General features: G+C 40.2%; 2 protein-coding genes across 5 annotated transcripts in view; one reads left to right on the top strand and one right to left on the bottom strand.

Moving 5' to 3' along the window:
- MAP3K13 (mitogen-activated protein kinase kinase kinase 13) overlaps positions 1 to 7,234 on the bottom strand; it is a 140,561-nt gene extending 133,327 nt beyond the window's left edge. Inside the window, exons 1-2 of one of the 2 annotated variants that reach the window (XM_045583762.1) lie at positions 7,041 to 7,234; positions 1,707 to 1,833 (exon numbers count right to left, since the gene is read on the bottom strand). The gene's annotated coding sequence lies outside the window, so the exon portion shown is untranslated. Of the gene's footprint in view, positions 1 to 1,706; positions 1,834 to 3,649; positions 4,119 to 7,040 lie in introns of those variants that run through there. The other variant, XM_045583761.1, reaches the window with a different exon arrangement.
- EHHADH (enoyl-CoA hydratase and 3-hydroxyacyl CoA dehydrogenase) overlaps positions 6,730 to 21,137 on the top strand; it is a 36,887-nt gene continuing 22,479 nt past the window's right edge. The window contains exons 1-4 of one of the 3 annotated variants that reach the window (XM_045583763.1): positions 6,730 to 6,899; positions 11,283 to 11,386; positions 15,510 to 15,682; positions 19,201 to 19,312. In XM_045583763.1, coding sequence (XP_045439719.1) covers positions 6,826 to 6,899; positions 11,283 to 11,386; positions 15,510 to 15,682; positions 19,201 to 19,312 — 463 coding nt within the window. In that variant the 5' untranslated portion in view covers positions 6,730 to 6,825. The remainder of the gene's footprint in view (positions 6,900 to 11,282; positions 11,387 to 15,509; positions 15,683 to 19,200; positions 19,313 to 21,137) is intronic. The other 2 variants (XM_036446110.2, XM_036446111.2) reach the window with 2 other exon arrangements.

Here is a 21,137-nt window from a genome sequence, read left to right as displayed (position 1 = left end):
TGCCATTCCTCTGACTAGCGCATGTAATTATAAGGACAAAAATCATAAGGGATAGTAGTAGGTTCCCTTAATTATGAAATTAGTCTAAAGCTTTGTTGTTTATTCATTTCTTAGTATTGTAAAAATAAAATCATGTTCGCATAAAAAAATTAATCCACCAGAAAGATTATACAGAAAAATATGAGTCTTCCTATTCTAGACCTGCAGTCTCATCCCTCAGGAATACCTGTGTCAATCATCTATCTATCTATCCAAATAAATATAACATAATAGTATATTGTATAGATTTAGAGAAATTTTGCATGCATATATATGTGTATGCTTTTGAAAACATACTATACATATAGTTCTATATTGTTTTTCTCAGTTAACAATGTATCTCACAGAGATTTTTCCATATTTCCACCTATGGATCTGCTTCATTCTTTCTAAGAGTTGCAAAGTACTATATTGTATTAAGGCATTTATTCAATCATTCCTTGGTGGGGGATGTTTAGGCTACTTCTAGTATTTATTTATTTACTTATTTGTCTATTTAAAATAATAATATGATGAATATCTTTATATACAAATTTTTGTGTGCAAGTACAAATATATCCAAAAGATGAATTCCTGGAACTACTGTCTGATTTTTAGAATTTAATAATTTCTAAGTAAGAAGCCAGTGTATCTACAAAAGGGATAAGGAAAACCACAAGTTTAAAGCGTAGTGATTAATAGTTGCCAAGCAAAATTAGAAGTTAAAATTTTAAAAATTAACAAATTCTTAAGCTAGGAAAGGTAAAAAAGAAAAAGAGATGCCGGGACCGGTTTAGCTCAATGGATAGAGCGTCGGCTTGGGGACTGAAGGGACCCGGGTTCGATTCCGGTCAAGGGCATGTACCTTGGTTGCGGGCATATCCTCGGTAGGGGGTGTGCAAAAGGCAACTGATCGATGACTCTCTCTCATCGATGTTTCTAACTCTCTATCTCTCTCCCTTCCTCTCTGTACAAAAATCAATAAATAAAAAAAATAATAATAAAAAGAAAAAGAAAAAGAGAGAAAATTTATCCCCTGGGATAGAAAGATAAAAGGCCTGGAGAATAAATCATCTGAGAGATCTTTTTGAAAAGAGGAACAAAAAAGAAAATAGCACTAATAAGACAGGATAAGGAAAAAAAGATATTTGGGGGCCTTTTTTCTTGTTTCAACCTAAGGCATAAAACTGGTCAGAAGGTTTGAGACATATTATTCTAGAATCAAAGTTGGATATAAGATTATTTAAATGGCTATTTGAGGCCTCATTGCTATAGGGTACCCATAGGTTGATAAGACTTACCAGACTACCAGTGTTGAAAGAAGCTCTAAAAAAAAAAAAAAAGAGAGAGAGAAAAAGAAAAAAGAAAAAGAAAAAGAAAAAGAAAAAGAAAAAGAAAAAGGGAAGGGGAGGGGAGGGGAGGGGAGAGGGGAGGGGAGGGAAGGGAAGGGAAGGGAAGGGAAGAGAAGGGAAAAGAAAGCAGAGTAGTAATCTAGTAACCTTCCAGGAATGATACAGAGGGAAATAGAAGGACTGCTTCATACACACAGAACAAACCTCTCTTTGGAAGGTCCACATTAAAACTTAATTTAAAGAGATTCAGCCTATTTTGCAATCACAGTCCTACAATTTCTTATTCCAATCCAGAGCTATTCTCTCATCAAACATAAAACACAGTTGATAACTTACCTTTCCCAAAGTGCTAGGATTTGAATGCCACAATACAAAATGACTCATGTTTTTGTCCATTAACGGTCCGTGGGTTTCTTTAAATGAAGTCCATGTTAGAATCCATGGATATCAGTGTTCTGCAAAACTGAAAACCTCAAGAATGTCAATGCACAAACCCAAGTTACCACTTGGATACCAATTTACTATGAATGCTAGTTATAATAGTTACCATTATGAATACAGGCATTTAGATGTGCAAAATAAGTGGGTATGACATTGAACAGCAGATTGAGGTAGCAAAATCAAACTTTATTTTTAAGTAAGACATTAATATTCAAGTAAATCTAGAGGGTCTCGAAACCTAACTTTATACCATATTTATATACATTGAAAAGTTGACGCCAAAGCAAGAACATACAATGATGGAGGTGACTTGGATACCAACACTTTCCAGACATTGGGAAAACAAGTTTGAAAGGCAGGCAAACTTTAAAAATTTAAATGACTGCAATATTTATTTACATGTCTACTTCTTGTTTTTTCCAACCTATTTTTAAGAACATCTCAGATTTCTTTTTTAATCTAAAAATGCTTACTAGTTTCTGCTTTGTAAAAATAAACACACAAAAGCAACAAAACGAAAACAAAGCCATAAATTCAGGTTTGCCTATGGCATTATGTCCAATTTAATAATAAGATCTAGAACCTCCCAGGAGCCATTATCACCTTCTGGGACTGCAGCTAGGTAGTGATTCATGCTCAGATCCCATTACACAGCCGGACAGCCAAAACCAACCTGGTTCCAGTACTTGTTCTTTAGATCCATCCCCACTTTTCATCACATTTAAGGCATCTCAACAAACAGTTTACAAAGGAAACAACTTAATCTTCTGTGATTTATTCTTTTGGAGGCCTCCTACAACTGTTTGGAAGAAGTTAACCTTATGTGAACCCACCAGGTGAAATCTCGGACCGGATTTTTATAAATTACTATTGTCACCTCGGTTATGAAGTAATTCTTACTTACATCTCAGTGAGATGTAAAGTACCTCAATATATATATAAAAAAAGAAAATATTAAGGAAAAATGAGTTCATATTTATGAGAAGAAAGCACTTAGAACACAAATTAGAAAGAAGCTCAGTGCTAGAGCTGCAGCTTATCATTTGAGGGCCAAGTCCTCTCCGGAATCATTCATCTGGAAGTTTTTTTTCCAGAAGAGTGAAGAAACCTGAAAGAAGTCAAATCAATCGCCTTCTCTTCCCATGCCAAAAATAAAATATAATAAAGTAAAAAATAGGAAGGCACATTTCTAAATGTCAATAACGACAAAACGATGCCCGGAATCTCTACCACACCGGCATCCTCATAAACCACTGGTTAAGGAACCACACTGGAGTCCCTTCCACATTCAGAGGCAGGGGCACTAAAATTCGGGGCAAGGTCCCCCCAACTCCACCCAAACCCCTCACCCCCGGCGAGGCAGGCAGCTCCGTGCGTTCATCCGTTCCTATTGGAAGGCATGTAAAGAATGCCCGACAGCGGCAAAGCACAGGATGCGGAGATGGAAAGGCGAAGCCTCTGCCAGCTGCTAGCGGAGCTGCGCTGGGGTCAGCGCGGGCGGCAGCTCAGCTCCAGGACAGCGCATCTCAGCGCCCCGGCTCCTCCATCTCTCCATCCCCGAGCGCCCAGGCTCCGGCGCCCACGACCCCCAGTCGTGACCGAGTCCTGGAGACTCAGTCAGCATTTCCCCGACGACCTCGGGGCCCTCAAGACCCCGTCCCCAAAGTTTCCTGTATCCCCATCACCCTAGGAGGTCCACTCCAAGGAGCCTGTCCCCCGGCCACCCCCTAAGATGAGATCCACTTCCCCCGGCCCGAGCGTGGGGCCCCCGAGCAAACGGGGCCACCCACCCTCACCCACAGCCTCGCCAGGGTTCAGGTCCACGGCCGGCAGGTTACCTGTCAGAGATCCAAGGCTCCAGGAGGACCCGCGAAGCTCCTCCCCGTCCATCGCGACTCCCCTCACGCCCGGCACCGCCTCCGGGGCGGGACTTCCGCTATCTCACTTCCGGTCCCGGTGGTGGTCCCCAGGCCGCTGCCCCGCTGAGAGCCTAACCTTTCCTATTGATGTCATTTCCCACCCGTTCCTGGGTCCCCGGGATCCTGGGGCGCTTGCAGGTCCCATCCACCGGTTCTTGCCCGCCTGCTTTCCTAATCGCCGCTGGGTAAAGCAGCCCCGAGAAGTGCCTTTTTGTTTGTTTGTTTGTTTGTTTTTCAAACTCCTGTGCCATCCTCTGCAGCCTTCTCTTCAGCAGACACTTGCCTCTCTGCTCCTTTTGTACCTTGAGCTCATCACTCTTCCAAACTCCTCTGTTCCCTCGGAGAAATCACCGGGTTGTTCTGGTGATTCATCTGATTTTTTTTCCTCCCCGATTCTCCTGTCCGAATCTGCCTGTCTGGTGTAACGGTGTCACCGAAGCAAGTTACGTAAGCTCTGTGCCTGCTTCTTCAAGGGTGAAGAGAGAGCACCACTCCAGGACACAGAGTTGGCGTGTGTGTGTGTGTGTGTGTGTGTGTGTGTGTGTGTGTGTGTTTGTGTGACTTGAGACATAGCACGTGGAAAGCGAAGGCACAAGGGAAACATTCAAGGGTTAAAACTATTTCAAGAGCTCTCTTGTTCCCTGTTGGACCATGTAAGTGATAAGGAAGGCAGGAGCCCGTGTTCCTGGTATCCTTTCCACAGCTTTTACTGCAGCGAATAATTCACGATGCTTAGCATGTTCCCCCTTCCATGGTGAGCTCCTCCGGACAAAGATGGCATATTCCTCACCCAAGGATTTTTTTCCCCCATTGATTTTTCAGAGAAAGTGGCAGGAGAGAGAGAAACATCCTTGTAAGAGAGACACACGATTGATTGCCTCCCACGCTCACCTGCAGGGGGGAATGGGATGGAACCTGCAACCAGGTACACGCCCTTGACCTGAATCCGCTCTAACCACTTGCCAGGGCCAAAGATGGTATCTTAATGGGAGCTAACTTCAGCCCTAGTTGGAAAATCACCTGCTTGGTTATTGTGCTAGAGGGGAAAGATGAATAATACCCAGGCCCTGTCCTCAAAACCATGAAGATACTTAATAAATTATGGACAGAAGAAAGTCATCCCAGGAAAAAACAAGAGGGAGCAGCTTAATTGAAGATATATCCTGAGAACAAAAAAATTCAAAGAATGTTAGAATTGAATTTTTTTTTTTTTTTTTTAGAGATAATAATTTAGTTAAGCTTTTGATGTTACAAGAAACTTGGATCCAGCTGAAACCGGTTTGGCTCAGTGGATTGAGCGTCGGGCCTGCAGACTGAAAGGTTCCAGGTTTGATTTTTTTAAAAAAATATATTTTATTGATTTTTCACAGAGAGGAAGAGAGAATTAGAGAGTTAGAAACATCGCTGAGAGAGAACCATCAATCAGCTGCCTCTTGCACACCCCCTACTGGGGATGCGCCCGCAACCAAGGCACATGCCCTTGCCCGGAATCAAACCCGGGACCCTTCAGTCCGCAGGCCGACGCTCTATCCACTGAGCCAAACCGGTCCCGGCCCAGGTTTGATTTTGGTCAAGAGCATGTACCTTGGTTGTGGGCACATCCCCAGTGGGGGGTGTGCAAGAGGCAGCTAATCAATGATTCTCTCTCATCGATGTTTCTAACTCTCTATCCCTCTCTCTTCCTCTCTGTAAAGAAAAATCAATAAAATATGTTTTTAAAAAAAGAAAGAAAGAAAATTGGATCCAGAGAAGCAAGGGATTAAAAGTCATATAATTAGTGGCAGGGTTAGGATCAGAGATGAAGTTTCCAAATGTTCACCACCTCCTCCATCCCCAAATTTGTCTCAAGGTGTTAATAAGGTAAAAGCAGACCTTCAAGACCTTCACTCTCAAGTAAAAAAAAAAAAAAAAAAAAAAAAAAAAGAGTGGGAAAATTCCAGTCCAGAATAGATAAGAGCAATGTAACCTAGCAGATACTGCACAGTTATGATGATCATTTTGTTTAAAATAATAGAAATGTAGCCACTTTAAAATGGAGCCAGAGCAGCCATCCAGAGGAATTACCTTGACATCTTAGGCCTCAAACCTTTAGAATGTTAAAACAGAGCAAAATAACCTTTAGATGGGGCCTAAATCAACATTGTGTCCCAAAGAACTGTTTGCAAACATAGCAAGAAATCAGATATTATGACTACTGGACTGAAAATTATTTTTTTTTTAAAATTTACATCACTATGTTAGCTTTTCTGCACAAATAGAAATGCTTTCCTTTTATGGATGTAATTTCCCTCTTTTCCTTTCCATAAATACCCTTTGCCTTTGTATTCTAATTGGAACACTATTTGGTTTTCTTCCTGAGTCAGTGATTCTCAAAAAAAAAACACTATTGTTTTCTATCTCCAGCATGTGGGCATCTGCTAAACTGGCTTGCCACACTTAGATTCGGCCCATAGGAGCCCAGAATAGACTCAGGCAGTTTATCGTTTACACGGTCAGCAACAGAAAGATCAGCTCCCGGTGTCCCTGGTCCCGCAGGCCCACACCAAACAGGAGGAGGACTAGATGACAGATGACAGGAACCCGTTCGTCCCTGAGTTGTTAAGGAGCAAGGAGGGGCCAGCACTTGCAGGAACCTGTAAAACTTTACATTTTACAGAGGGCTACTAAGGGGGCAGGATAGAGGGTAGCGGGTAGTCGCAAAGCAGAAAGTTCTGTGTTCCACTGAAACCAGGGAGACAGGAGACACCACTGTGTCTGACTCCTCCAAGGGGGCCAGGGGATGGCAAACCTCGGCTTGCTGGCAGTTCCACCCATTTTCCATCGTCTTGGTGGCAGAAGCAGGCAGCAGAGCCAATCCAGAGAAAGAGGATGAGCGTTTGCAGAGCTGGGGCGGGGGTCCGGGGAGCGGGGCGGAGGAGCGGGGGGGGGGGGGGGGGGGGGGCCGGAGGATGGGGGCGGGAGGCGGGAGGCGGGAGGCGGCGCCGCGCTCGCATTGGCCCAGCGGGCGCCCCTCCTCGCGGGGCCGGGCGCGCGGGGAGAGGAGCTCGGGCTGCGGTGGGAGGCGGCGGCGGCGGTGACCCTGGCACCGGGGAAACATGGCAGAGTATTCGCGGTTGCGGAGCTGCCTGGCGCTGATTCGCCTCCGGAACCCGCCGCTCAACCCAATCAGGTAACGGGCTCGGGTCGCCTCCGGACTGGGTTCGGCGGGGCTGCGCCCGCCGGCCTGCGGTGCAGACTCTGACTCTCCCCGCTGATCTGAGCAAGACCCACATTGAACGTGAATTTACGCCAGGGCCTTTGCATAGGTTACCTGGGTTAATCTCCGTAGAGAACGCCGTTTGGGGAGGAAAACGGGCCGAGAGGCAGGCCGATGGCTGCAGAGGAGGGGAGCTGGACTGGCACCCGCCTGCCTGTGCCAACTTCGTGCTGCACCCTCCTCCGGGCCTGCAACTTGGACTTCGCAGGCCTGCTTTCTGCTCCAAAGGTCTCCGTGCAAAACTGGCTGGACTTTGATCCCTCACTTCCCAATCTCTAGTGGAGGCCACTCACTAAGAGCTTTAGGAACCCGACAATGTGGCTTCACCTATACAAAAAAAGTAAATAAAGGCCCCTCAAAAAAGTAAATAAATGCCAACACAGCGAGGAAAGGAGACTTGTGCCCTGGCCCAGAAATGCAAATTTCTCCTGATACATTCCAAACCTCCAGACCTTAGTGTTTTAGCAGACGATCCATGCCAGCCAAAGCCTAAGTAGCATTTTCTGAAAAAGCTATGCACGTTACCCTCTTGTATTCCATCATGAGAACCTTTTCTGCTAGACGTTGTAACCCAGATTCGTGCAGTGCTGTCTGCGTGACTTTGAAAAGTGAGAGGAATGCGCTTTTATGAAAATTAATGACGTTATTGTATAGGTCTGATTCTTCCATATCTCAGAAAAGAGTATAGTGATCGGCCCTCGGAAAAAGACACCCTTCCACAGGGAATGGGATTAGCAGAAGTTATCATTTAAATGACTCTACAAAGTATAGGAAGACCTTTGTTTAAATTCTTATCACATGCTGTGGGAGCAAGCAAAAAAAAAAAAAAAAAAAAAAGGACTGAGATGAGGTGATTTGTTAATTTTAACTGAATTTTAATCCTGTCATCTGATTTGATTTTATCATTAGTATTAATATTTATTCTTTTTTATATGAATTATTGCGTTTAATAATACGAAAGAATTGCAGGAGTAAAACTACACAAGAATGACCTGTTCACTCTCTTGCCATTCTCAGAAGAAAGCAAAATATTCGTTATTTTGGTTTTGATGAAGAAACACTTCAGCAATATGATTACATATACATTTTGGACTTGTCTCTATTGTAATTAGAATTATTAGAGATTAGAACTGCCTGCCTCGACCTCTGCTCATAATGGGAAACCATGCCCAAAAAGAATTTGAAGAGGGCCGAAACCGGTTTGGCTCAATGGATAGAGCGTCGGCTTGGGGACTGACAGGTTCCGGGTTCGATTCCAGTCAAAGGCATGTACCTTGGTTGCGGGCACATCCCCAGTAGGGGGTGTGCAAGAGGCAACTGATTGATGACTCTCTCTCATCGATGTTTCTAACTCTCTATCTCTCTCTCTTCCTCTCTGTACAAAATTAATAAAATATATTTTAAAAAAAAAGAATTTGAAGAGGAAAGTTCCACAGTCTAATACTCATAGCTAGGAATATTTTCTTAAAACCTTTTTTATTTTATTTATTTATTTTTAAAAAAATACATTTTATTGATTTTTTACAGAGAGGAAGAGAGAGGGATAGAGAGTTAGAAACATCGATGAGAGAGAAACATTGATCAGCTGCCTCTTGCACACCCCCAACTGGGGATGTGCCCGCAACCAAGGTACATGCCCTTGACTGGAATCGAACCTGGGACCTTTCAGTCCACAGACCATGGCTTTATCCACTGAGCCAAACCGGTTTCGGCTCTTATAACCTTTTTTAATGTTTAATGAATTTAAACCACTGTCGCCTACCTTGCAGGAGAAATGTTAGTATCTACCTCATAAAGTTGTTATGACGTTGAAATGTGCCGGAGATTAGAAGTTGGCATTTACCAGAGATTAGCTATCATTGCTTCTATTCCTCAGAAGCCTGTTACAAGCCCCTACCAACAGGCCCTGCTGCTCAGGAATCATTTCAGCTTCATCAAGATTTCCCCCTCTTGGAATAAATACTTAATTGCTTTTTTTTCTATCTGTGACGGAAGTTAAGTAGAGTATGTATCCCAGAATGTTCATCCAAAACTGTTCCCAATTTTTCTTCTTTTGCTTCGTATTTTTCTTCCCCCCTCTTCCTTCCTTTTCCCCTTCCTCCTTCTAATTTTATATCTTCCTTGCCCACTGAGAGATTCTTATTTTAATATTATTTTGGCCCAAACAAATGGTTTAAATCCTTCTTGGCTAATTTAGCCAGCTATGTTTTCTTTAATCCAGGTGAATGCCAACCCTCTTTGCAAATCAGGACATGCCTGATTACGGCCTGACTCCCAACACACTTTTTTTTTTTTTTTTTTACAGGTTTGATTTTTTTTCACAGGTTTAATTCACTCAGTAAGAAACTCCATGTTTTGCATTGCAACCTAAGACATACAAATACACAACTGAACACAAAGTTTCATGAAATAAAACTTATCCTTACTTGTCATATAGCTTGATAAATCCTATTTTATCTTCTCTTCTTCTTTTTTTTTAAGTGCTGGTCACAAGCCACAAACTTCTCTTGATGACATTTGGGTTAAAAAAAAAAAAGGTCACTAAAAAGACCTCCTATAGTTATAGAAGCTAAAACGTTTTGGTCAGCACTCATGAAAAGTTATCTTTACTCTAGACTCCATTTTTCCATCTGACAATATTTAGGGGAGAAAATAGTTCCTTAATCTCTGGGACCTTGACATTGCTACCGGCTGTGATCCATTTCACTTGGCTTGATGCTACGGAGGTAAAACTGTATCTATTACAGCCATTTTCAGTTTTCTTTTCTCCCCTGTGTTTGATCTTTTGCAAAATTGAAAAGGACATAAGAAATAAAAGAGCAGGGGTTGAGTGACATGGAAAAAGCCAGCCTCTTCTCACTGGCACTGATTAAGTTCATTTGGGCTAATTTTGCAGCCATCTTTTACCCAGATAATGAACCATCCACAGTATTGACAAGTGACAAAAGGACTTGTCAATACTGTGGATGGTTCAGAATCTGTTTTTCTTAGCAGATTTGGTTCCTAATTAACAATCGATAGCAAGAGGTTTTGTTTGATTTCATCTATGTTAAATGAAAAGTAATTAGGTAATTATTTCCTTTATTCCTTGAGATTTTAACTCAGAGTTGCTGGGCTTTTTGAGAAGTTTATTATTGTTTTTCCTTTTGTACTAATATATATTTTTTCACCCTGTATGCTCAAGAACAGACATTTTACCCAGAATTCTCAGAATTCCATGGCAGAACAGGTTAGACTCTGGTTCTTCTGTTTAATACTGCTTTGAAGAAGGTGGTAAGGTAAGGATATTTAGGGTAACTTGCAGTCCCTGCCACATCTGTTTCTTTTAGAGTATTTCAGTTTTCTTATATTTTGCCATTATGACAAATTGAAACTTCCCTCTGAACTTTCACATCACTTTCTTTGTATTTATTACAGCATTCATCTTAGTGTGATAGTTTGCTGTGTATATGTTGTTCTCCCTGGGGTATTATAAACTCCTTTCACTGTATCTAGAAGATGTACAATAGTATTTTTAAATTGATTAGTGCCAATTCTAAGTGTTCAAAGTTACAGCAGAGTGGAGAAATGGAAAATTAATGCCAGTGGTCTTGATCCAGCATTTAGAAAGGTTCAGGAATCTGGAGAAGTACTGTGTGTAAATTAATCAAGAGTCCAGAGTTAAAACATAATTTTGGAAGGCTTTATGGGGGCCAGAGGAGCTTGGCTAAAGAAACCAAATTCTCCTTGTCTCAAGACCCCTCGCTTTTTATTAACACAAATTGTCCTAAAGCAGTGATTGGCAAATTCATTAGTCAACAGAGCCAAATACCAAAAGTCAACAGTACAACGATTGAAATTTCTTTTGAGAGCCAAATTTTTTAAACTTAAACTTCTTCTAACACCACTTCTTCAAAATAGACTCACCTAGGCCGTGATATTTTGTGAAAGAGCCACACTTAAGGGGCCAAACGGCTGCAAGTGGCTTGCAAGCCACAGTTTGCTGACCACAATCATAAGGCAAAGTAGATATATTGTACACTTCAAAGGCCAGGGTTTAGTACACAGAATCCATTGTCAGATTGGAAGAATTACCTCTGGCTGTTTTGGTGATTGGCCAGGAGGAAGCAATAACTGTTGATTAAGATGCCCTCAGCTATCTGGCAGCGAGCAATTAATTTATGCAAATCTTTTTTCAGGTTTGGGGAAATGCCCTCAGCCATTTCCAGATAATTCAGCCCTGCTGGAAGCAGAAAAATTTCTGGATGGTAGAAATTTAATTCTGACTAATGCTTTATTTATTTATTTTTCTTTTAGTATAGCTGTCTTCAATGGAATAAAAGAGGGACTACAGAAAGCTATAACAGACCCTACAGTAAAAGCCATTGTGATTTGTGGAGCAGATGGCAACTTCTCTGCAGGTACCAGTACCCAACTCTCTCCTGTTATCTCTGGAATTCAGCCTCACATTGATATGCATAAGCTGCCCCTGTGGGTAATACCATAGTGTGGGCAATGGGTGTGGGAGAATTTAGTGGGAATGAGAAACTGTGGAGAAAGAGACTGTGGAATTACAAGAGAGACCCAGAGAAGAGTTTGACTTTATTCTCTTTTATATTGGATTGGACCTTTGTAAGATATTTAGTTGTAGACTTGATAGCTGTAATACCTGCTTGTATATACCTGCTCTTTATATCTCCATGCTATATGAACTTGAACAAATTCCTTTAATCTTCTGAATTTCAATTATGTTATGGAATTGTACACTTGAATCTATGTAATTTTATTAACCAATGTCACTCCAATAAATTTATTTTAAAAATAAATCAATCTCTCTATTTTTAAATAGTTTATTTTTTAAAATATATTTTTACTAGAGGCCCAATGCACAAAGATTTGTGCAATAGGCCTTCCTTCCCCTGGCTGCTGGCACTGGTTTTTCTCCAGCACTCGGGACCCAGGCTACAGTGGAGCCAAGCCTTCAGCCTTCAGGCTTGGCTCTGGCCCCAGCAGAGCCTTCCGTCTTCAATCTTTGCTTGGGCGGAGCCTTCAGTCTTCACTCCCTGCCTGTGTACGCAAATTAACCCACCATCTTTGTTGGGTTAATTTACATAATCACTCCTGATTGGCTGGTGGGCATCACGGAGGAAGAGTCAATTTGCATATTTCTCTTTTATTAGTGTGGATTGATCTCAGAAGGGAAGGGAGAGGGAGAGAGAGATAGAAACATCCATGATGAGAGAGAATCATGGATCAGCTGCCTCTTTCATGCCCCCTACTGTGGATTGAGCCTGCAACCCAGTCATGTGCCCTTGGCTGGAATCAAATCCAGGACCCTTCAGTCTGCAGGCTAATGCTCTATCCACTGAGCCAAGCCAGCTAGGGGCATCAATATTTGTATTTTTAAATTAGATACAAGAATATCTATCTTGATAGGTTTTGTGAGATTAAATGAGATAACATATCTGAAAGTCTCTAGTGCAGAGCCTATATGTAGATGTTTAATAAATGTTATTTATTTCACACAGTTTTAAAATGGAGTTCATTTTTCTTCTGCTAATTACCTATCTTGGTGACCATGATACTTTTTGCTGGGTTATTCCTTGCAGATCCAAAAGTATTGACAAAAATATGGCAAAAGTATCTGACATGGTGATTCAGTGATATTTGTGATATCTGCCCTCTTTTTCCAAATGAATATATTAATCCCTTTGACAAAGTCATATGAATAGGAGGGCCTATGTAATATTAATGTAGCTAGAGGAATTTAATATATGTTAATGGTAATCTGAGAAGAAACATATTGGAATTAAGACAACAGATAAATATAAATATGATAATCATAATAATTATCATTTATCTTGCCTGCTATGTACCAGGACTATGTAGGTTATTTGCTAATAATGAAAATAGTAGTATTTTTCACTTACTATATTTTAATCTTCAATAAATCTATAATATGTATTCATAGCTGAGAGGGCTGAATTTGAAAGAGATTAAAATAATATGACAAATATAAACCAGCTATTAAATAGCTTATTCAACGCTTTTTGAAAATTTATGACATGGAGAAAAGGATCAGAATTATGGAGAACTTGATATTTCTTTGTCAGTAAGGAGATATAAGAGAGAGGATGTAGTTCAAGTTTAGGGCAGAAAAATTATTCTAGAAAAGCATTAAGAATTGTCAGATTTGACTTAGTGGATTTATATAGAGCAATGTTCCCAACAATTGCAAAATAATACATTTTTCTCAAATCTGCAACATTTACAGAAATTGACCAGCTATTGGAATATGAAAGCTTATCTCAATAAATTTTCATTTAGAATATGTTCTCTGACAACAATGCAATTAAACTAGGATTCAATAATAAATATATAACTGGAAATTCTCATCTTTAGAAATGAAATTGATCTCTTTGAGTCAAAGCAGATATCATAATAGAATTTAGAAAATAATTTGAACTGAATGATAATAAAAAAACACAATACATATAACAACAAATACAGCTAAAGCAAAACTTAGCAGAAAATTTATAGTCTTACATAATTTAGGAAAGAAAAAAGACAAATGTAATGAGCTAAACATCTGTATCAAGGAACTAACAAAACAAGAAAGCAATAAAATAAATCCAAATGAAGTAGAAGGAAGGAAATAATAAAGAGGAGAAATAAATGAGATAGCAAACAAATCTGAATCAAGAAGATCAACAATGTCAGAAGTTAGTTCTTTGAAAGACGAATAAAATAGACAAACCTCTGGGGAAGCTGATCAATAAAAAAAAAATGGCAGTAAAACAATGTATACAAGAAATGACCAAAGTGTTATCGCTGCAGATACTGTGTAGCCTTTAACAAAGATAATGAAGATATTATGACCAAATTGAAGACTATGTAGCCCACCAAAATTGACTAAGGAAGAAATAGAAACCCAAATAGATTGCGGTTACTGGTTGGGACCTTGGTTCTTTTTGTCGATGCAGAAAAGATTTTAAGGTCAATGAAAATGAAAAGAAAGTGAAGTGGAGTTTATGGAAGATATACTCCAAACAAGTAGCAGGCCAGGAGACACACACACACACACACACACACACACACACACACACACACACACAAAGAGGGAGAGAGAGAGAGAGAGAGAGAGAGAGAGAGAGAGAGAGAGAGAGAGAGAGAGAGAGAGAGAGAGAGAGGGAGAATGGCTAGGCTTCTTTAGCTCACTGGGAGGTCAGAGAAAAGGGGCCTTGTAGGCAGGTTAAGGGGGTTAGCCCAGGATGAGATGCGCTGCTGCTGCCTGTTGCTCCCCTGGTTGCACATCTCATGGGTTCCCCTAGAGTAGGGGTGTCGAACTCAATCAGAGAAGGGGCCAAAATCTAAAATCCAGCCTAAATCACGGGCCGAATGGTTTACTGAATAGTCATAAACTGTCATTGTGATGGAAATGCAGTGGAGTGCAGTGATGACAGCGCGGTGCGGGCCACATTGCAAGGACTGGTGGGACGGATTTGGCCCTCGGGCCTTGTGTTTGACACATGTGCCCTAGAGGTTGGGGCATACATGCCAGCAGGGGAATGGCATGGATGTGCTCCTTGGAGGGAGAGTGCACTTTGTTTCCTTTGTCCTGAGCATGTGTATTCATTTTTGACAGGTGGAAATCTTAGGGGAGGTCTCAGGTTCAAAGGACAGATATCTGCAAAGCCATTCTTCCATTAAGGCTCTAGGAAAGAATCCTTCCTTGCCTCTCTGGCTCCTTTCAGTTGGTAACAATTCTTGGTTGCCCTTGGCCTGTTTCTGCCGTGGCCTTCTCCCCTGTGTCCAAATTTTCCTAATCGTATTATAGATAGATCCATCCTAATCCACTATGACCTCATTTGGAAAGACACTGTTTCCAAAAACAGCTCACATTCACTTGTTTGGGAGACGTCATTCAACCCAGTACACTGCCCAACTCATATTTTGACGCTAGTATAACCTTGATACCAACACCTGTCAAGGACAATTTGAAAAGCAAAATTATAGGCCAATTTAACTCATAAATACAAATATAAAAATTTTAAACAGTATATTATAAAATGGAATATAACATATATAAAAATGTAATGTATGCATTTTACCCTGAGACTTTCTATTGTAATAACTCATGCCTGTAACAAAGAAATGGCTTGAAATTGCTGTGAATAGGATTAGTGAGCAGGATCATGTAAAAAATGGAAGGGGATGACTCAGTCTCAGAATAATGCTCATTGTAGGAAAATCTCTATTCCCTTTCTTCGGGCTTCTTAACTTTTCTAAAGGTAGAATTGCTACCTAGCATGTGGAGAGACAGACTTTAGAAGATTATAGGATTCTTTAAAAGATTTGAGAATTTTCTATCAATCTACATTTTCCAGCTATTTTTGTTCTTTTACTGCGTCTCCACCTAAAAGATGAAATGTTTCATGGCTCTGAAAAGATCTGAGATTTCTTAAAAATTATCTGGTACTTTATTATTTTGGAACAAAGCCCACCTCTCTCTCAACTCTCTTTTTCTTGTCTTTGTGTCCTTAGGTGCTGATATCCATGGCTTCAGCGCTCCTGCTACTTCTAAGTTCTCATTAGGAAATTTAGTAGATGAAATGCAGAGAAGTGAGAAGCCCTTGGTGGCAGCAATCCAAGGCATGGCTTTAGGAGGCGGACTAGAGCTGGCCCTGGGCTGCCACTATAGGATTGCCCATGCAGAGGTAACAGCTGGGTTCCATGTGGGACTTGGTGTGTAGGGTTTTTCTTTAGGGTAAGCTCTACACTGAGTGGCCAGATTATTATGACCACCTGACTTTTGTAGGCAAATTAGCTGTACACTGCATCGTATGGGATATGGAAGCCGAAGGCCTGTTTGAACACCTTTGCTGTTGGCAGTTACCAAGATAAAACAGGAACACAATTCACACAGGAACACAAAAATTGGACAGTCAAGCATTGGAAAAAGTCATGTGGTCTGATGAATCACATTTCCATTTGCATCATGCAGATGGCAGAGTAGAATTTTGTGGAAACAGCATGAAAGCATGCACCCCACATGCATGAGTACAACCCTTCAAGCTGGTAGGGGCAGTGTTATGGTTTGGGGCATGTTTTCCTGGCATGATTTGGGCCCTTTAATTTTTGTGGAACAACATCTGAATAGCACAACATACCTAAGTATCATTGCTGGTCAAGTTCATCCTATTATGTTGATGCCGTATCCCAATGGAGATGGCTTCTTCCAACAAGACAATGCGCCATGCCACAGTGCTCATATTGTGCAGGAGTGGTTTCAAGAACATGAGGGAGACTTTACCTCTCTTAGGTGGCCCCCACAATCATCCGATCTCAATCCAATTGAGCATTTGTGGGTTGAAGTTAAAATAGCCATCAGGCAGCTGGTTCCACAACCATCAAATCTCACAGAACTTGCCGGGGTTCTTGTCCCAGCATTACAAAGGGTTCTGCAATCTGGAGAAAGGAGCTGCACATAGATTCAATAAGGAGTCCAAGGATGAAAGATAATTTTGAAAGGCATTGAGAGTCAGAGGGGCTTCAGCTAAAGGAGCTCAAGGTTATTCCTTGACTATGAACCCTATGCTATTTATTAACACAATTTTTCCTAAGGCAAGGTGGAGATAATACACTTCAAAGGGTAAGGTTTCAAAGGGTAAGGTTTATAGAAGCATTTTCAGGTTGGGGAATAGCCTACAGCTATTCAGGTGTTTGGCCAACAGGAGGCGATAACATGCAGATTAAGATGCTCTGAGCTATCTATTCAGGTTTGGGGGAAGTGCTGTTTAACCATTCCAACAGATAAACTACATAGGTGTCTCAGCCCTTGTTGAGCCCCCCAAGCTTTACCAACCTTTTTATGAAACTCTTGTAATTATGACATGTTAGAATTGGTTCCTAGCAAGAACTGGACAGTGCTATTCATCAGGCATGGTGTCAGATTTCTTGCATGACCTTTCAACATCTTGTGGAGTCAACGCCAAGAAGAATTGAAGGCAAAAAGTAGTCCAACAAAGTATTGATGGCGTGTCATAATAATCTGGCCACTCAGTGTAAATGTAGTTATAAACATCCAAGGTGATCATTTCAAATGGTTAGCTTACTGGTTGACAAATCTTAGGCTTTTCTAGCATGGGTGCTCAGCTATTGTGTACCAGTTCAGTGATACTGGTTGTTAAAATCTTGAAATACTATTAACCACAAAGCCAGGGTGCTTTGATCACTTTTAAATGGCTAGGAGGGGCATATGATAAGGCCTGAATCTCACCCTCTTAACTGGATTAAGGTTGCTAACTCTTTTCTTCTCCTTCTCCTCCTCCTTTTCCTCTTCCTCTCCCTCCTCCTTCTACATTTACTAATTTAAAGTGTACTATCCAATGATATATTACTATATTTATAGAGTACCAAACATTACCAAAGTTTATTTTATTTATTTATTTATTTTTAATTTTCACCCAAGGAGATTTTTCTATTGATTTTTAGAAAGAGTGAAAGAGAAAAGGAAAGACAGAGAGAAACATTGATGTGAGAAAAACATGTTGATTGGTTGCCTGACCAGGGCTTAGGCTGGAGAGGAATCTGTAACCAAGATACGTGCCCTTAACCGGAATCAAACCCAGGACCCTTCAGTCCACAGGCCAATGCTCTATCCACTGAGCCAAACCAGATGGGGCCCCAAGTTGATTTTAGAACATTTCATTACCATAAAAAGAAACTTCATTTAGAAATAATCCTCCATCTTCCTTCTCTCCTAGTCCTAAGCAACCACAAATTTACTTACTTTTCTTTAAAAAAAAAAAAAATATATATATATATATATTTATTTATTTATTTTATTGATTTTTTACTAAGAGAAAGGGAGAGGGAGAGAGAGTTAGAAACATCGATGAGAGAGAAACATCGATCAGCGGCCTCCTGCATACCTCCTATTGAGGATGTGCCCGCAACCAAGGTACATGCCCTTGACTGGAATTGAACCTGGGACCATTGAGTCCGCAGGCTGACGATCTATCCACTGAGCCAAACCCAGTCTTTATGGATTTGCCTATTTCAGATTTAATATAAATGGATTATACAATATGTTTTATGACTCTCTTCTGTCACTTAGCCTAATGTTTTCAAGGTTCACTCATGTTGTAGCCTATATCAGTTCTTCATTCCCTTCTGTGGCTAAACAATATTCCCTTGTATGGATATGCTGCATTTTGTTTATTCATTCTTCAGTTGATAGACGTTTGAGTTTTCCTACTTTCTTAACCTTAATGAACACTATGAAAGTTTGTATTCAGGTTTTTCTGTGGACATGCTTTCATTTCTCTTGGGTAGATATCCAGGAATGGAATTGCTGGGTCATATGGTAACTCTGTGCCTAACTTTTGAGGAACTGGCAAGTTGTTTTCCAAAGTGGCTGCACCATTTTCCATTCTCACCAGCAATGTGTGAGGGTTTTGTATTCTCCACATGCTGTCCTACACTTATTATGGCCTTTTGTTTTTATTGTAGTTATCCTAGTCGATGTAAAGTGGTATCTTGTTGTGGTTTTGATTTGTATTTCCCTGATGGCTCATGATATTAAGCATTTTTTCTAATGTGTAGTGGCCCAACTGTAGCTCTTTTTTTTTTTGAGAATGTCTATTTAGAACCTTTGCATATTTTCTTTTTTTTGTGTCTTTTTTTTTAAATTAAATTATTATCTGTGTACATATTTTACCATTGGCCCCCCTCCCATACGTACCCACCCTTCCCAGAGTTTTGTGTCCATTGGTTGTACTTATATGAACCTTTGTATATTTTCAATTGGATTATTTGTCTTTTTATTATTGAGTTGTAAAACTTCTTTATATGATCTAGATATATAATTAAAAAAGGTTCTCTCCCATTCTGTGGATGTCTTTTTACTTTATTGGCTGATTGGATCTTTCAGGACTCTATAAAACTGCTTCTGGAGATTATTATTTTTGTTGACCAGGTCAGGTCATAATAGAGTTAGAAAAAAAATGTGTAAGATGCTCAGGATGTGTTTCAACATAAAGAGTTAGGGGACATTACAGCTTTTTAAAATGCTGTTAATTAAATTAAAGAGAGGGTATGCAATAATTAGCCTTGTAGCAACTCTTGCTAAATTCTATGAAACAATGTTTTTGAGAGTTTGGGAAATCCAGGGGAATGCTCATTTTCTATGTCAAATCATTCCATTGACCTTCTTGCCTTTAAACTTTGATAGGCTCAAATTGGCTTCCCAGAAGTCAACATAGGACTTCTTCCTGGTGCAAGAGGAACCCAGCTTCTCCCCAGGCTCATTGGAGTTCCTGCTGCACTTGATTTAATTACCTCAGGTCAGTATAAACCCTGCCAGCAGTTGTCTTGGTCAATGTGGGGAACTGGAATAGGATTTAGAAAAATCTTGGCTTCACCATTTCATACCCGTGTAATCTTAAAAGGATACTTAATAGCTAACGTATTCTGATATCCTGAAATCCACAAGAGAGGTAATTCTGGAAAGTAGATCGATGGCAGCACCAACTATTGCTTCTCCACAATTCCCTTAAAGTGCCTGCTGAAAACAACCTAATGTTGGCAGTGATCACAAAAGATGTGCTTGAACACATTGCAGTTCATCCCCTGATGTTCTCTGTCCAATCAGGTGACAAGAACTGCAGTGCCCTGTTCTTTCTGCTTTTACTTTCTAGGTCCCATTCACAGCCCAGAAAGCCTCCACTCTATTCTCTTAGAACTTATCCCCAACCCTAATGGGATTCTTTATGATCATTCATGGTATGGGGATACCCCCAGATCTCTAGACTTTGATGAGATCCCTCTTTTTATCTAGAACACCCAGGGAGTGGCACTTTTATCCTGCCTGCTTTCCAGATTTAGGTATAGGTGAGGTTTTTCCATATTTTAACAAGGTGTTGAGGGTAAGTTTTACACCAAGGGCTCCTGGGCAGCAATAATAAGTATCAGCAAATTTAATTTCATGATCAAAACAAAGGAACCAGACAAACCAAAATCTCAAAACTAAACCCCAAATCTAAAGCCTATGAAAATATTGTGACATAAAAATGAAGCATAAATCTGAGCCTGCTGAAACAGACTTTAAAAAATAAGAATATTAGAAAACTCACATTATTAAAAATTAAGAAAGAAAATAGTTTCTTGCCGGAACCGGTTTGGCTCAATGGATAGAGCATCGGCTTGGGGATTGAGGGGTCCCGGGTTCGATTCCGGTCAAGGGCATGTATAATACCTTGGTTGCAGGCACGTCCCCAGTGGGGGGTGTGCAAGAGGCAGCTGATCGATGACTCTCTTTCATCGATGTTTCTAACTCTGTATCTCTCTCCCTTCCTCTCTGTACAAAATCAATAAAATGTATTAAAAAAAAAAAAGAAAGTAAATGGAAAAGAATCCTAGAACCAATTAAATTAAAAAAAAATAGTTTCTTTATTAAATAGAAATACCCTGTTTAAAATAAAAAATTAGCTACAGTTATTTCTTTTTGAAGCAACAAAAACAGATGTCATGGAACAGACAACAGAATCAGCAAAATGGAGGATAGAATTCAGAATAATTTAATAAAAAAATACATAAAATGTAAATGAAGGTAGAAGACATAGAGAGTATGTAATAGATGTCTGTTTTTAATAATAAGAGCTCCCACAGCATGAAGCATAAAGGTGAGAAACAACCAAAGGAAAAAAATAGAAGAATTTTTTCAGTTAGGACCTAGAATCAGAGATTGTATTTTAGCAAGCACACCATTTTCTTGGAAAAATTGATGAAACAATATCAATGCCTGATATATTTTGGCATATATTTTAAAATTCCAAAAAATAGAATCATGCAGCCTTCCCAGGGATAAGAACAAAATGCAATGAAAAGCTACTTTCAAAATAACTAAAATCACTCCGTCAAATGCTAAATGTATGGAACATTCATATAATTAAGATGGTCTGCAGTCTTTAAAATGATCATCTAAATTAAGAGTTCTTAAAAAGTGATTCGGGGACTGCTGGGTTTTCCTGAGACCACTATGAAGTCAGAACTATTTTCATAATCATAGGCCATTATTTGCCTTTTTTACTCTCATTCTCTCCCAAGTGTCCGGTGGAATTTTCCAGAGCTTATTGTATGCCATCTGATATCAGAACAAATTGAATGTAG

The sequence above is a fragment of the Pipistrellus kuhlii genome, unplaced genomic scaffold (assembly GCF_014108245.1).
Source record: "Pipistrellus kuhlii isolate mPipKuh1 unplaced genomic scaffold, mPipKuh1.p scaffold_m20_p_2, whole genome shotgun sequence".
Taxonomy (NCBI): Eukaryota; Metazoa; Chordata; class Mammalia; order Chiroptera; family Vespertilionidae; genus Pipistrellus; species Pipistrellus kuhlii.
This window is presented reverse-complemented; position numbering and strand designations above follow the sequence as displayed.